The sequence below is a fragment of the Chiloscyllium punctatum genome, chromosome 1 (genome assembly GCF_047496795.1).
Source record: "Chiloscyllium punctatum isolate Juve2018m chromosome 1, sChiPun1.3, whole genome shotgun sequence".
Taxonomy (NCBI): Eukaryota; Metazoa; Chordata; class Chondrichthyes; order Orectolobiformes; family Hemiscylliidae; genus Chiloscyllium; species Chiloscyllium punctatum.
Window position 1 is genome coordinate 169,782,983 of NC_092739.1, and position 14,897 is coordinate 169,797,879.

Genomic DNA, 14,897 nt, shown 5'->3' on the forward strand with positions numbered 1-14,897 from the left:
TGATTCCCCAGGGTAATCCCTATTCCCTTTCTTGAACAAGGGAAAACAATTTGCCACCCCCCAGTCATCTGGCACTACTCCAGTGGACAGTGAAGATGCAAAGATCATCACTGAAGGTGCAGTAATCTCTTCCTTTGTTTTCTGTAGAAACCTTGGGTATATCCAGTCTATCCTCAGGTTCTTAAAGATTTTTATCACATCTGCCTTCTCAACCCTATCAACGTCAGTGGCAACTTTGAGGGATCTTGAAAGCAGCTTTGAGCGTATCAGCATGAATCCATGTAAAACTCTGTCAAACTATAGAGAGTTTGTCATTTTGACAGAGAATTGGGACATAGACAGATTTAGAATATAGAACGTTACAGTGCAGTACAGGCCCTTCAGCCCTTGATGTTGTACCAATCTGTGATATTAATCTGATGCCCATCTAACCTACACTGTTCCATTATTATCCATATGTATATTCAATACCCATTTAAATACCCTTAATGTTGGTGAGCCTGCTACTGTTGCAGGCAGGCCATTCCATACCCCTACTACTCTCTGAGTAAAGAAACAATGTCTGATATCTGCCCTAAATCTATCACCCCTCAGTTTGGGGTGCATACTCAGCCTCCCACTGTACTCACTGGATATCCATGACTGCATTGCCAAATACCAGACAAATGCCATTTATAAGTTCGCTGATGATACCACCATAGTCAGTCAAATCTCAGATGGCGATGAAACATGCTACTTAACTCTGTGATCTGCATGTATTGCTCACAAGACAAAGCTTTTCACTGTGCCTCAGTACATATGAGAATAAATTCAAATTCAAACTCAAATTAAAGTATGCCCCTCATGTTAGGCATCACCACCTGAGGAAAAAGGGTCTCACTGTTTACCCTATCTAACCCTCGGATTATATTACACATCTCAATTAAGTCACCTCTCATCTTTCTTCTCTCCAACAAACACAGCCCCAGTTCCCTCAGCCTTTCCTCGTAAGACCTTCCTTCCATACCAGGCAATATTCTAGTCAATCTCCAGGTTCCAGATCCTAAAATGGGGAGACCAGTACGCAATACTCCAGGCGTGGCACAGTGTCTTGTACAGCTGCAGCATGACCTCATGGCTCCGAAACTCAATCCCTCTACCAATAAATGGCAACACACCATATGCCTTCATAACAACCATATCAACCTGGGTGGCAACTTTCAGGGATTTATGCACCTGGGCACTGAGGTCTCTCTGTTCATCTACACTGCCAAGAATTTTACTATTAGTCCAGTACTCTGCATTCCTGTTATTTCTTCTGGCTATTCCAAGTAAGGAGGAGACAATGCTTCTTACCTTCTGAGGCCCAACGGAATCCTGGGATATGAGGTAAGTGTCAGCCCCAAGAGTAGCCAAATTAGCCAGGTCTAGTGAACATTGTACAGTAAATCATATTCATTGAATGTGCATGAAATGTGAGAGTTTGTTAGAGAGGTTTACTAACCTGTTGTCTCTTCAGTAGTTGTCGGAGCCTCTGTTGTGGGAATTGTAGTTGTGGGTGTTGTGGCAACTGTTGGAAAGGAACAAACAGAAACAATCTCAGTGAATGTGGGATCCTGTTCCTGCATTGGTGCCTCGGGAGTGAGACTGTGAGCTCAACATGAACCTCACAGGAGATCAGAGTTTCTCACAGAGGCTGGATGAAGTTGGATTGTTTTCTTTGGAGAAGAGAATGTTGAGGGGAGATGTGATAGAGATGTGTCCGATTATAAGGGGCAGGGACAGAGTGAATAGAAAACACCTATTCCCTTTGTTGAAGGGCCAAGAACAAGATGCCCCAATTTTAAAATTAAAGACAGGAGGGTGAGAGGAGATTTGAGGGAGGACTTTTACTCCCAGAAGGTGGTGGAGTTTGGAATGCACTCCCTGGGAGGGTAGTTGAGGCGAGAAACCTCACAAACTTTAAAATGTATTCGGGTGAGCAACTGAAATGTAATAATACTGAAGGCTAAGGACCTTATTATATGTGTAATTGTGTAGGTGAGGTAACCCAGAGGTGGGATCGAAGGGACACAGTCTAACACTGACTGTGGAGTTGAGATATGGACAAGGTTATCTGCTGTCTACCTTGTGTTCTGTCAGTGAACCCAGATATAACAGGTCAAGTGCGGAAAGTGGGAGTAGAATAGATCATTGAAAATTGATTGGTTACAGAATTCATAGGCCAAAAGGCCTCTTCTGTACTATCCTTGAAAATCTTCTCAAATAATATCACTGCCTCTGATGTTGGGCTCACTAGTCTATAAATTCCTGGATTACCCTGTTTCCCTCTTAAACAAAGGAACAACATTGGCTATTCTCTAGTCTCCTGTGGATAAAGAGGATGCAAAGATCTCTCTCAAGGACCCAGCAAACTCTTCCCTTTCCTCCCGATGGAACAGATCCCATGAGACCCTGGGTGCTTATCCACCTTCATGTTGTTTTTTTAAGACATCCAACATCGCTTCCTTCTTTCCTACAACATATCCCTCCTTAATCTTGCCTTGATCCATATCTGATACTGATACAAAGTACTCATGAAGGACCTCACTCACTACCCCCAGCTCCAAACAGAAACCCCCACCTTTGTCCTTGAGTGAACATATCCTTTCTCGATTTGCCTTCTTGCTCCATCTCTGTATATAAAATGCCCTGGGATTCTCCTCAATCCTACTTCCCACTTCATGGTCCCTCTTTGCCTTCCTAATTCCTGGCTTAAGTTCTTTTCTGATTCATAGAACACAAAGTAGTACAGCACAGTACAGGTGCTTTTGCCCTCAATGTTATTCCGGACTTTTATCCTACTCTAAGATCAGACTAACCTACATACTCGAAATTGCACTATTTTCCTCTATTCCTTCACAGTGGAAGACATGAGTAATATCCCAACAATTAAAGGGAGTCAGGGGGCTGAGTTGAGTATGGTTGTCATTACAAAAGAGATAGTGCTAGAAAAGCTAAAAAGTCTTAAAATTGATAAATCTCCTGGCCCCGATGGGATACATCCTAAAGTTCTGAGAGAGGTGGCTGAGGAAATAGCGGAGGCATTGGTTGACATCTTTCAAGAGTCACTGGAGTCAGGGAAAGTCCCGGATGATTGGAAGATCGCGGTTGTAACCCCATTGTTCAAGAAAGGATCAAGACAAAAGATGGAAAATTATAGGCCAATTAGCCTAACCTCGGTTGTTGGTAAAATTCTAGAATCCATCATTAAGGATGAGGTTTCTAAATTCTTAGAAGAGCAGAGTCTGATTAGAACAAGTCAACATGGATTTACTAAGGGGAGGTCATGCCTGACAAACCTGTTGGTATTCTTTGAAGAGGTGACAAGTAGGTTAGACCAGGGAAACCCAGTGGATGTGGTCTATCTAGACTTCCAAAAGGCCTTTGATAAGGTGCCACACGGGAGGCTGCTGAGCAAGGTGAGGGCCCATGGTGTTCGAGGTGAGCTACTGGGATGGATTGAGGATTGGCTGTCTGACAGAAGGCAGAGAGTTGGGATAAAAGGTTCTTTTTCAGAATGGCAGCCGGTGACGAGCGGTGTCCCGCAGGGTTCAGTGTTGGGGCCACAGCTGTTCGCATTATATATTAATGATCTGGATGAAGGGACTGGGGGCATTCTAGGGAAGTTTGGCAATGATACGAAGATAGGTGGACAGGCAGGTAGTACTAAGGAAGTGGGGAGGCTGCAGAAGGATCTAGACAGTTTGGGAGAGTGGTCCAGGAAATGGCTGATGGAATTCAACGTGAACAAATGCGAGGTCTTGCACCTTGGCAAAAAGAATAAAAGCACAGACTACTTTCTAAACGGTGAGAAAATTCGTAAAGCCAAAGTACAAAGGGATTGGGGAGTGCTAGTCGAGGATTCTCTAAAGGTCAACATGCAGGTTGAGTCCGTGATTAAGAAAGCAAATGCAATGTTATCACTTATCTCAAGAGGGTTGGAATAGAAAAGCACCGTTGTGCTACTGAGACTTTATAAAGCTCTGGTTAGGCCCCATTTGGAGTACTGTGTCCAGTTTTGGTCCCCACACCTCAGGAAGGATATACTGGCACTGGAACGTGTCCAGCGGAGATTCACCCGGATGATCCCTGGAATGGTAGGTCTAACATATGAGGAAAGGCTGAGGATCCTGGGATTATATTCATTGGAGTTTAGAAGATTAAGGGGAGACTTAATAGAGACGTACAAGATAATACATGGCTTGGAAAGGGTAGATGCTAGGAAATTGTTTCCGTTAGGTGAGGAGACGAGGACCCGTGGACACAGCCTTAGAATTAGAGGGGGTCAATTCAGAACAGAAATGCGGAGACATTTCTTCAGCCAGAGAGTGGTGGGCCTGTGGAATTCATTGCCGTAGAGTGCAGTGGAGGCCGGGACGCTAAATGTCTTCAAGGCAGAGATTGATAGATTCTTGTTGTCTTGGGGAATTAAGGGCTAAGGGGAGAATGCGGGTAAGTGGAGTTGAAGTGCCCAGCAGCCATGATTGAATGGTGGAGTGGACTCGATGGGCCGAATGGCCTTACTTCCACTCCTATGTCTTATGGTCTTATGGCTTTTGCCTGAAACGTCGATTCTCCTGCTCCTCGGATGCTGCCTGACCTGCTGTGCTTTTCCAGCTCCACTCTGATCTAAACTACCATCCATGTGTCTATCCAAGAGTCACTTAAATGTCCCAAATGTCTCTGACTCTACTTCCACTTCCGGCAATGCATTCCACACACCCAGCCTCTCTGTGTAAAGGACCCACCTCTGACATCTCCCCTAAACCTTCCTCCAATCACCTTAAAATTATAGTCCCTCATGATGGACATTTCCGCCCTGGGAAAAAGTGTCTGTCTATCCAGTCTATCAATGCCTGTCATTATTCTGTACACCTCTATCAAGTCACCTCTCATCCTTCTTCACTCTAATGAGAAAAGTCCTAGCTCCCCCAACCTTTCTTCATAAGGCAGGCCCTCCAGTCCAGGCAGCATCCTGGGAAATCTCCTCTGCACCCTCTCTAAAGCTTCCACAGCTTCCAATAATGAGACGACCAGACTTGGACACAATATCCCAAGTGCAGTCTAATCAGAGCTCGATAGAGATGCAGCAAAACCTGTGGCACTTAAATTCAATCCCCCTGCTAATGAAAGTCAACACACCATACACATTCTTAACAATCCTATCAACTTGGGTGGGAATTTTGAGGGATCTAAGGACAACAAACCCAAAGTCCCTATTTTACTCCACACTGTCAGAATCATGTCTTAAACCCTGTATTCTAATTTCAAATTTGACCTGGATTCTGTCAATGTCCTGTTGCAACCCACAAAGCCCTATACAGGATCCACCATGCCACCAAACTTCATGTCATCGGCAAAATTACTAACCCAGCCTTCCACTTCCTCATCCAAGTCATTAATATACATCACAAAGGACAAAGGTCCCAGAACTGATCCCTGTACAACCCCACTGCTCACTGAGCTACAGTCTGTACAACCCCACAGCTCACTGAGCTCCAGGCTGTACAATCCCACTGCTCACTGAGCTCCAGGCTACACTACCCCACTGCTCACTGAGCTCCAGGCTGTACAGACCCACAGCTCACTGAGCTCCAGGCTGTACAATCCCACTGCTCACTGAGCTCCAGGCTACACTACCCCACTGCTCACTGAGCACCAGGCTGTATAACCCCACTGCTCACTGAGCTCCAGGCTGTACAACCCCACTGCTCACTGAGCTCCAGGCTGTACAACCCCACTGCTCACTGAGCTCCAGGCTGTACATCCCCACTGCTCACTGAGCTCCAGGCTACACTACCCCACTGCTCACTGAGCTCCAGGCTACACTACCCCACTGCTCACTGAGCTCCAGGCTGTACAACCCCACTGCTCACTGAGCTCCAGGCTACACAACCCCACTGCTCACTGAGCTCCAGGCTACACTACCCCACTGCTCACTGAGCTCCAGGCTGTACAACCCCACTGCTCACTGAGCTCCAGGCTACACAACCCCACTGCTCACTGAGCTCCAGGCTACACAACCCCACTGCTCACTGAGCTCCAGGCTACACAACCCCACTGCTCACTGAGCTCCAGGCTACACAACCCCACTGCTCACTGAGCTCCAGGCTACACAACCCCACTGCTCACTGAGCTCCAGGCTGTACAACCCCACTGCTCACTGAGCTCCAGGCTGTATAACCCCACTGCTCACTGAGCTCCAGGCTACACAACCCCACTGCTCACTTAGCTCGAGCCTGTACAACCCCACTGCTCACTGAGCTCCAGGCTGTATAACCCCACTGCTCACTGAGCTCCAGGCTACACAACCCCACTGCTCACTGAGCTCCAGGCTACACAACCCCACTGCTCACTGAGCTCCAGGCTGTATAACCCCACTGCTCACTGAGCCCCAGGCTACACAACCCCACTGCTCACTGAGCTCCAGGCTGTATAACCCCACTGCTCACTGAGCTCCAGGCTACACAACCCCACTGCTCACTGAGCCCCAGGCTACACAACCCCACTGCTCACTGAGCTCCAGGCTGTACAACCCCACAGCTCACTGAGCCCCAGGCTACACAACCCCACTGCTCACTGAGCTCCAGGCTGTACAACCCCACAGCTCACTGAGCTCCAGGCTATACAACCCCACTGCTCACTGAGCTCCAGCCTGTACAACCCCCCTGCTCACTGAGCTCCAGGCTGTACAACCCCACTGCTCACTGAGCTCCAGGCTGTACAACCCCACTGCTCACTGAGCTCCAGGCTACACAACCCCACTGCTCACTGAGCTCCAGGCTACACTACCCCACTGCTCACTGAGCTCCAGGCTGTACAACCCCACTGCTCACTGAGCTCCAGGCTACACAACCCCACTGCTCACTGAGCTCCAGGCTACACAACCCCACTGCTCACTGAGCTCCAGGCTACACAACCCCACTGCTCACTGAGCTCCAGGCTACACAACCCCACTGCTCACTGAGCTCCAGGCTGTATAACCCCACTGCTCACTGAGCCCCAGGCTACACAACCCCACTGCTTACTGAGCTCCAGGCTGTACAACCCCACAGCTCACTGAGCTCCAGGCTGTACAACCCCACTGCTCACTGAGTTCCAGGCTGTACAACCCCACTGCTCACTGAGCTCCAGGCTGTACAACCCCACTGCTCACTGAGCTCAAGGCTGTACAACCCCACTGCTCACTGAGCTCCAGGCTGTACAACCCCACTGCTCACTGAGCTCCAGGCTGTACAACCCCACTGCTCACTGAGCTCCAGTCTGTACAACCCCACTGCTTGCTGAGCTCCAGGCTGTACAACCCCACTGCTCACTGAGCTCCAGGCTGTACAACCCCACTGCTCACTGAGCTCCAGGCTGTACAATCCCACTGCTCACTGAGCTCCAGGCTGTACAACCCCACTGCTCACTGAGCTCCAGGCTGTACAACCCCACTGCTCTCTCAGCTCCAGGCTGTACAACCCCACTGCTCACTGAGCTGCAGGCTGTACAACCCCACTGCTCACTGAGCTCCAGGCTGTACAACCCCACTGCTCACTCAGCTCCAGGCTGTATAACCGCACTGCTCACTGAGTTCCAGGCTACACAACCCTATTGCTCACTGAGCCCCAGGCTGTACAACCCCACTGCTCACTGAGGTCCAGACTGTACAACCCCACTGCTCACTGAGCCCCAGGCTATACAACCCCACTGCTCACTGAGCCCCAGGCTATACAACCCCACTGCTCACTGAGCCCCAGGCTACACAACCCCATTGCTCACTGAGCCCCAGGCTGTACAACCCCACTGCTCACTGAGCTCCAGGCTGTACAACCCCACTGCTCACTGAGCCCCAGGCTGTACAACCCCACTGCTCACTGAGCCCCAGGCTGTACAACCCCACTGCTCACTCAGCTCCAGGCTACACAGCCCCACTGCTCACTGAGCTCCAGGCTACACAACCCCACTGCTCACTGAGCTCCAGGCTACACAACCCCACTGCTCACTGAGCTCCAGGCTACACAACCCCACTGCTCACTGAGCTCCAGGCTACACAACCCCACTGCTCACTGAGCTCCAGGCTGTATAACCCCACTGCTCACTGAGCTCCAGGCTGTATAACCCCACTGCTCACTGAGCTCCAGGCTACACAACCCCACTGCTCACTTAGCTCCAGCCTGTAAAACCCCACTGCTCACTGAGCTCCAGGCTGTATAACCCCACTGCTCACTGAGCTCCAGGCTACACAACCCCACTGCTCACTGAGCTCCAGGCTGTACAACCCCACTGCTCACTGAGCCCCAGGCTGTACAACCCCACAGCTCACTGAGCTCCAGGCTGTACAACCCCACTGCTCACTGAGCTCCAGGCTACACAACCCCACTGCTCACTGAGCTCCAGGCTACACAGCCCCACTGCTCACTCAGCTCCAGGCTACACAGCCCCACTGCTCACTCAGCTCCAGGCTACACAGCCCCACAGCTCACTGAGCTCCAGGCTACACAGCCCCACTGCTCACTCAGCTCCAGGCTACACAGCCCCACTGCTCACTCAGCTCCAGGCTACACAGCCCCACTGCTCACTGAGCTCCAGGCTACACAACCCCACTGCTCACTCAGCTCCAGGCTACACAGCCCCACTGCTCACTCAGCTCCAGGCTACACAGCCCCACTGCTCACTGAGCTCCAGGCTACACAACACCACTGCTCACTGAGCCCCAGGCTATACAACCCCACTGCTCACTGAGCCCCAGGCTATACAACCCCACTGCTCACTGAGCCCCAGGCTACACAACCCCACTGCTCACTGAGCCCCAGGCTGTACAACCCCACAGCTCACTGAGCTCCAGGCTGTACAACCCCACTGCTCACTGAGCTCCAGGCTACACAACCCCACTGCTCACTGAGCTCCAGGCTACACAACCCCACTGCTCACTTAGCTCCAGGCTGTACAACCCCACTGCTCACTGAGCCCCAGGCTGTACAACCCCACTGCTCACTCAGCTCCAGGCTACACAGCCCCACTGCTCACTGAGCTCCAGGCTACACAGCCCCACTGCTCACTCAGCTCCAGGCTACACAGCCCCACTGCTCACTGAGCTCCAGGCTACACAACCCCACTGCTCACTCAGCTCCAGGCTACACAGCCCCACTGCTCACTGATACCTTTATCTTCTTCAAGTGCCTTGGGAATGTGTTCCCGGTACCTTCCAAATGCTTCCTTTTCTTTTCCCAGACACATGTCAGATGTGCACTTCCCCTTGAACAGACACCCCAATCACATTTCTCCAATCTGGGCCTGATGTTGTTTTGATTGTCCTTCCTCCAATTTCACACTTTCACCTGAGGATCAGTCTTATCCTGATCTCGAGCTAAAAACAATGACCCGCAGATGCTGGAAACCAGAGTCTAGATGAGAGTGGTGCTGGAAAAGCACAGCAGGTCAAGCAGCATCTGAGAAGTAGGAAAATCAACATTTCGGGTAAAAGCCCTTTATCAGGAATATTCCTGATGAAGGGCTTTTGCCCGAAGTGTCAATTTTCCTGCTCCTCAAATGCTGCCTGACCTGCTGTGCTTATCCTGATCTCTACCTATTAAACCAGTTCCGGTATTATGCTCACTCTGGCCAACCTTCTGCCCCCCTGAGACCCCACTCACAGTGCCAGACTGATTCTCCAATACAAGATCGAGTGGGCCCAAGAGAAACCAAAAGAACTGCAGATCCTCGAAATTCCGAACCAAAACCAGAATTTGTCAGAAAGGTCTGGCAGCATTGTTCAAGCACCATTCGACCTGAAATGTTCACTCTGATTTCTCTCCATCAATGCTGCCAGACCTGCTGAGCTTTTCCAGCAATTTCTGGTTTTGTGTCCAGTTCAGCCCCTTCCCCAGTTGGACTATCTCCTCCTGGATTCATTGAAACAACTCTGTCCTATCGAAGCACCTGGCACTAAGGGAGTCCCGGTCAATATTGGGGAGGTAAACACCATTCCTTACAACAACCTGATTGTTTTGACATCTTCCCATGATGTGTCTATATATCTGTTGCTCTCTCTCCCATTTGTTATTGGGAAGCCTATACTATCACCCCATCACAGTGACTGTACCTTTGTTATCCCTGATTCGCCCCGTTTGGCCTTGTTGGGTGAACCCAAAGACAAACTGCTCTGCCAGGATATTGGTGTCCCTGCTATTGAGGTGCAACCTGTCCTTCTTGTACATTACATATGAAAGCTCAGTTCCAGGAACTCCATCAGCTGCCTTCATTAGCAGCTAGATTTTTTATTCACTTGTGGGACATGGGGATCGCTGGCTGAGCCAGTATTTATTGCCTGTCCCTAGTTGCCCCTTGAGAAGGTGCACCTTCTTAAACTGCTGCAGTTCATGTGCTGTAGGCAGACCCACAATGCCCTGAGGGAGGGAACTCCAAGATTTTGACTCAGTGACAGTGAAGGAATGGCACTATATTTCCAAGTCAGGATGGTGAGGGGCTTAGAGAGGAATTTACAGGTGATGATGTTCCCATGTACCTGCTGCCTTTGTGCTTCTCAATGGAAGTGGGTTCGGAAAGTGCTGTCTGAGGATCTTTGGTGAATCCCTGCAGTGCACCTTGTGGATAGCACATACTGTGGCTCCTGAGACTCTGTGGTGGAGGGAGTGGGTGTTTCTGGATGTAGAGTTGCTTTCTCATGGGTGGTGTCAACCTCCTTGAGTGTTGATGGGCCTGCACCCATCCAGGCTAATGGGGAGTATTCCATCAGCCTCCTGACTTGGGTCGTGTAGATGGTGGACAAGCTTCGATGAGGCAGGAGGCGGGTTCCTCATCACAGGATTCCCAGCCTCTGACTCACTCTCAGAGCCACTGTGAGTCCAGTTGAGTTCTGGTCAATGTTAATCAGAAGGATGTTGACAGTGGGGATTTAGTGATGCTCATACCATTGACTGTCATGGGGTGACGGTTGGATTGTCTCTCACCAATGGTCACAGTGTACATTAGAACAAAGACCTACAGCCAGAGTAGGTCATCTGGCCCTTGAAGCCTGCCCCATTATGGCTGTTCATTTCATGGCCTCAGCTCCACTTACCCACCCACTCACAATAACCCTTCATTCCTTTATCCATCTCTTATTTCAGGGAGGGAATCAGGATGAAGGGTTTATGCCCAATACGTCAATTCTCCTGCTCCTTGGATGCTGCCTGACCTGCTGTGCTTTTCCAGCACCACCATCTTTGAGTCTGACCTCGAGCATCTGCAGTGCTCACTTTCTCCTGATTAACAAGATGAGCTCACATGGAATGCAGGGAGAAACATCCATTTGGATATAGAACTGGTTCAAAGGTAGAAGGCAGAGGATGGTGGTGGTGGGTTCCTTTTCAGACTGGAGGTCTGTGACCAGTGGACTGCCACAAGGATCGGTGCTGGGTCTGAGAAAGTCTATCGCCTTAAAACTTGTCTTTAAACATTTAGACTAACATGTAATGCTGAATTATAGAACACATTTACTGCATTAGAAAATAGACAGGCAGGAAAGCTCAGAAAAAGGTGGGGGACTCAAGGAATGCAGAAGATAGGGACATCTGGGCTCACCAAGTGAGAACAGGATGCTGTTAGGCAGTTAAGAACATTTGCCTCAGCACTGGTGAATCTGTGTGAACAGGACACCAAGTGATAACATTCACAGCTGTTCCCTTGTGAAATTAATGACAGTCGGTCAGACAATATCCAAGGAGCAGGAGAATCGATGTTTCGGGCATAAGTGCTTCTTCAGGAATTATGCCCGAAACGTCGATTCTCCTGCTCCTTGGATGCTGCCTGACCTGCTGTGCTTTTCCAGCAACACATTTTTCAGGTCTGATCTCCAGCATTTGCAGTCCTCACTTTCTCCAAATTAATGACAGTGTTTAATTCTGACCCTGAAACGAAACTCGGTCCTATCAAAGGCTTTGTAGTTCATGGTTGGATCTTGTCCATTATAATGGATTCTTATTACCCCTTGCAAGCAAGGCAGACACAGAGGGAAAAATAAAATCTTTGCTGTTACAAGACCCTGACTTGAGAGTTCACAAGGACACTAGAGAGAGAGACCATTTTAGTGCTGAGGCTGTTGGAGCTCGGAGAAAATTAACTCTTCGTGCTTATCTGCTTTGGAGTGAATTTAATTGCATTTTGGGACTTTGTGATGATATTGAGTAGCCATCACCAGTTATTAAATACAAACTCTGTCAAAGGTAATGTTGATGAAGCTTTAACTTGCTGTTCTTACAGACCGCTCTACAGACCTTACAGACTGCTCCACTGTCAATTCTAATAGTCAGATCTAATTAAGAAAGCATGTTTAATTTGAGACTAATTAATCATTTTGAATACAACCTGGTGGCAACATCTCAGCCTCAGGTACAGAATGATTCTGTGCTTTAAGATAAAAAGATTAAAATTATTCTAAACTTAACATTGAAGTGATTCTGAAAGAATATCAGGAAGCCATTTTCTGATCAAACTTTTGCCCTCTTTGCTCAGAAGCCATTTCGTAAAACAAGGATATCAGACATACGAGCTGTGCAGGGTTACCTTATCATTGTTTTTACCTTATCACATCTCCTACTTAATTTAGACTGGTACTTCTTTATCGGAACTTATCTCACCAGCAGACACCTAACTCGGCTGGATTTGTTTTTCCCACTTGATGGATAGCTCAAGGCCTGCAGGAGTGATCAGTCAAGTGCACACAGATCTGTCAATTAACTTCCTTATGAATTATTGTCTTTCACTTATCTGTTTAATTAAGAACATGCGATGTTTTGTAAACGTTTGTATAAAGGAAGCCACTTTGTAGCAGTGCATTAGAGTAGCCTGCTGGAGCACTTGAGGAGTTGGTACCCTACACTCCTGGACTATTAGATCCTACTTTCAGCCTATAGGTATCAGTGTTATGTTCTAACGGTGATGCTATTAGTAAATATAGGGGATGAATAAGATTAAACTAAACTGTCTGTAAGAGGTTTTTATTCCAGACTAAAGGGACGAACCAAGAGAGAGGCTTTACAGGTCTGAGTCCGCAAGGGATTCCCTGGGCTGTCTCAAATCTGTACTTTAACAGATCCACTGCTTTTCATCATCAATTTAAATGATTTGGATGTGATATAGGAGGTATAGTTAGTAAGTTTGCAGATGATACCCACATTGGAGCTGTAGTGTACCTCAGAGTTCAACGAGACCTTGATCAGGTAGGCCAATGGACTGGCAAATGGGACTAGATTAGGTTAGGATATCTGGTCAGCATGGATGAGTTGGACTGAAGGGTCTGTTTTCATGCTGTATATCTCCATGACTCTGATTTCACTGGGCAGATTCACAACCTTCTGGGTAAAGATGTTCCTTCTCTATTCAGTCCTCAAGTCTGCTCCTCCTGACTTTGAGGCCTTGTCCTCGTTTACCCACCAGTGGAAACATTCTCTCTCCTTCTATCTTATCTATTTCCTTCATAATTTTATGTTTCTATAAGATCCCCCCATCATTGTTAAAAATTCCAATCAGTATATTCCCAGTCTACTCAGTCTCTCCTCATGAGCCAATCCCCTCAACGATGGAATGAACCCAGTGAACCTCCTCTGCAGCCCCTCCACAGCCAGTACATCCTTTCTCAAGTAAGGAGACCAAAACTGTACACAGTACTCCAGGTGTGGCCTCACCATCACCCTATACCGCTGTAACATCACCTCCCTGCTTTTAAACTCAATCCCTTTAGCAATGAAGGACAAAATCCCATTTGCCTTCCTAATTACCTGTCGTACCTGCAGACCAACCTTCTATGATTCATGTACAAGGACACCCAGGTCCCTCTGCATAGCAGCTTGTTGCAGTTTTTTACCATTCAGGCAATAGTCCTTTTCACTGTTATTCCTTCCAAAATGGATGACTTCACATTTACCAACATTGTACTTCATCTAACAAACCTTTGCCCACTCACTCAAACTACCTCTATCCCTCTGCAAATTGTCTGTACACTTTGGTCTACCGTTCATCTCAGTATCATCTGCAAACTTTGTCACACTACATATGGTCCCCAACTCGAAATCATCAATGTAAGTTGGAAACAATTGTGGTCCCAACGTTGATCCCTGAGGCATGTGATTCATCACTGATCACCAACCAGAAAATCACTCATTTATTGCCACTCTTTGCTTCCCATTGGTTAACCAATCTTGTCTCCATGCTAATACATTGCCCACAACACAGTGCACCTTTATCATATACAGCAGCCTTTGAGCAACATCTTGTCAAATGCCTTTTGGAAATCCAGATACACCATATCTACTGTTGTTCACTGCACTCGTAATGTCTTCATAGAGTTCCAGGAGATTAGTTTAGCATGACCTGCCCTTTATCAACCCATGCTGTATGTCTGCCAACAGGACAAGGATGCCAAAGGGAGGAGGAGTGAGCAAACACAGCAGGGAGGTCACTCCCCTTCAGCAGCTAGCACACCAGAGACTGCAGCAGCACCTGCCTCTCCTGAAGCCCCCCGCCCTGGGAACCTGGCAGACTCACAGGAATCGGCTGTGGTGATGGAGAGACCTACCTTGAAAGTTGGGGCTGTGATTGAGGAAATCCGTGGGGAGATTCGTGCCCAGGTCCAACCTATCGCATCCATGCTGCAGAAGCATGAGCAGGAGACCCAGGGCCTCGGGCAAAGGCTGGAGGAGGTGGAGGGTTCAACTAAGGCTTTGGAAGCTGCGATGAAGGCCTCATCCAGTCGGATCCAGGTGCTGGAGCGAGAGGTGCGGGCCTTGTGATGACCTCGATGACCTCGAAAATTGAGGTTGGAGGATAAATCTCTGAACTGTCAGTCTCCCTGCAGGTGAGGAAGGTGAGCAGCCAGTCAGCTTCTTTGAAAG

General features: G+C 48.5%; 1 protein-coding gene across 1 annotated transcript in view; it reads right to left on the bottom strand.

Annotated features, from left to right (window-relative positions):
* Nucleotides 1-14,897, bottom strand: part of LOC140480726 (disintegrin and metalloproteinase domain-containing protein 12-like) — a 545,040-nt gene that overhangs the window by 163,305 nt on the left and 366,838 nt on the right. Inside the window, exon 20 of the mRNA XM_072576009.1 lies at nt 1,484-1,549. Within this exon, the coding sequence (XP_072432110.1) occupies nt 1,484-1,549 (66 nt within the window). The remainder of the gene's footprint in view (nt 1-1,483; nt 1,550-14,897) is intronic.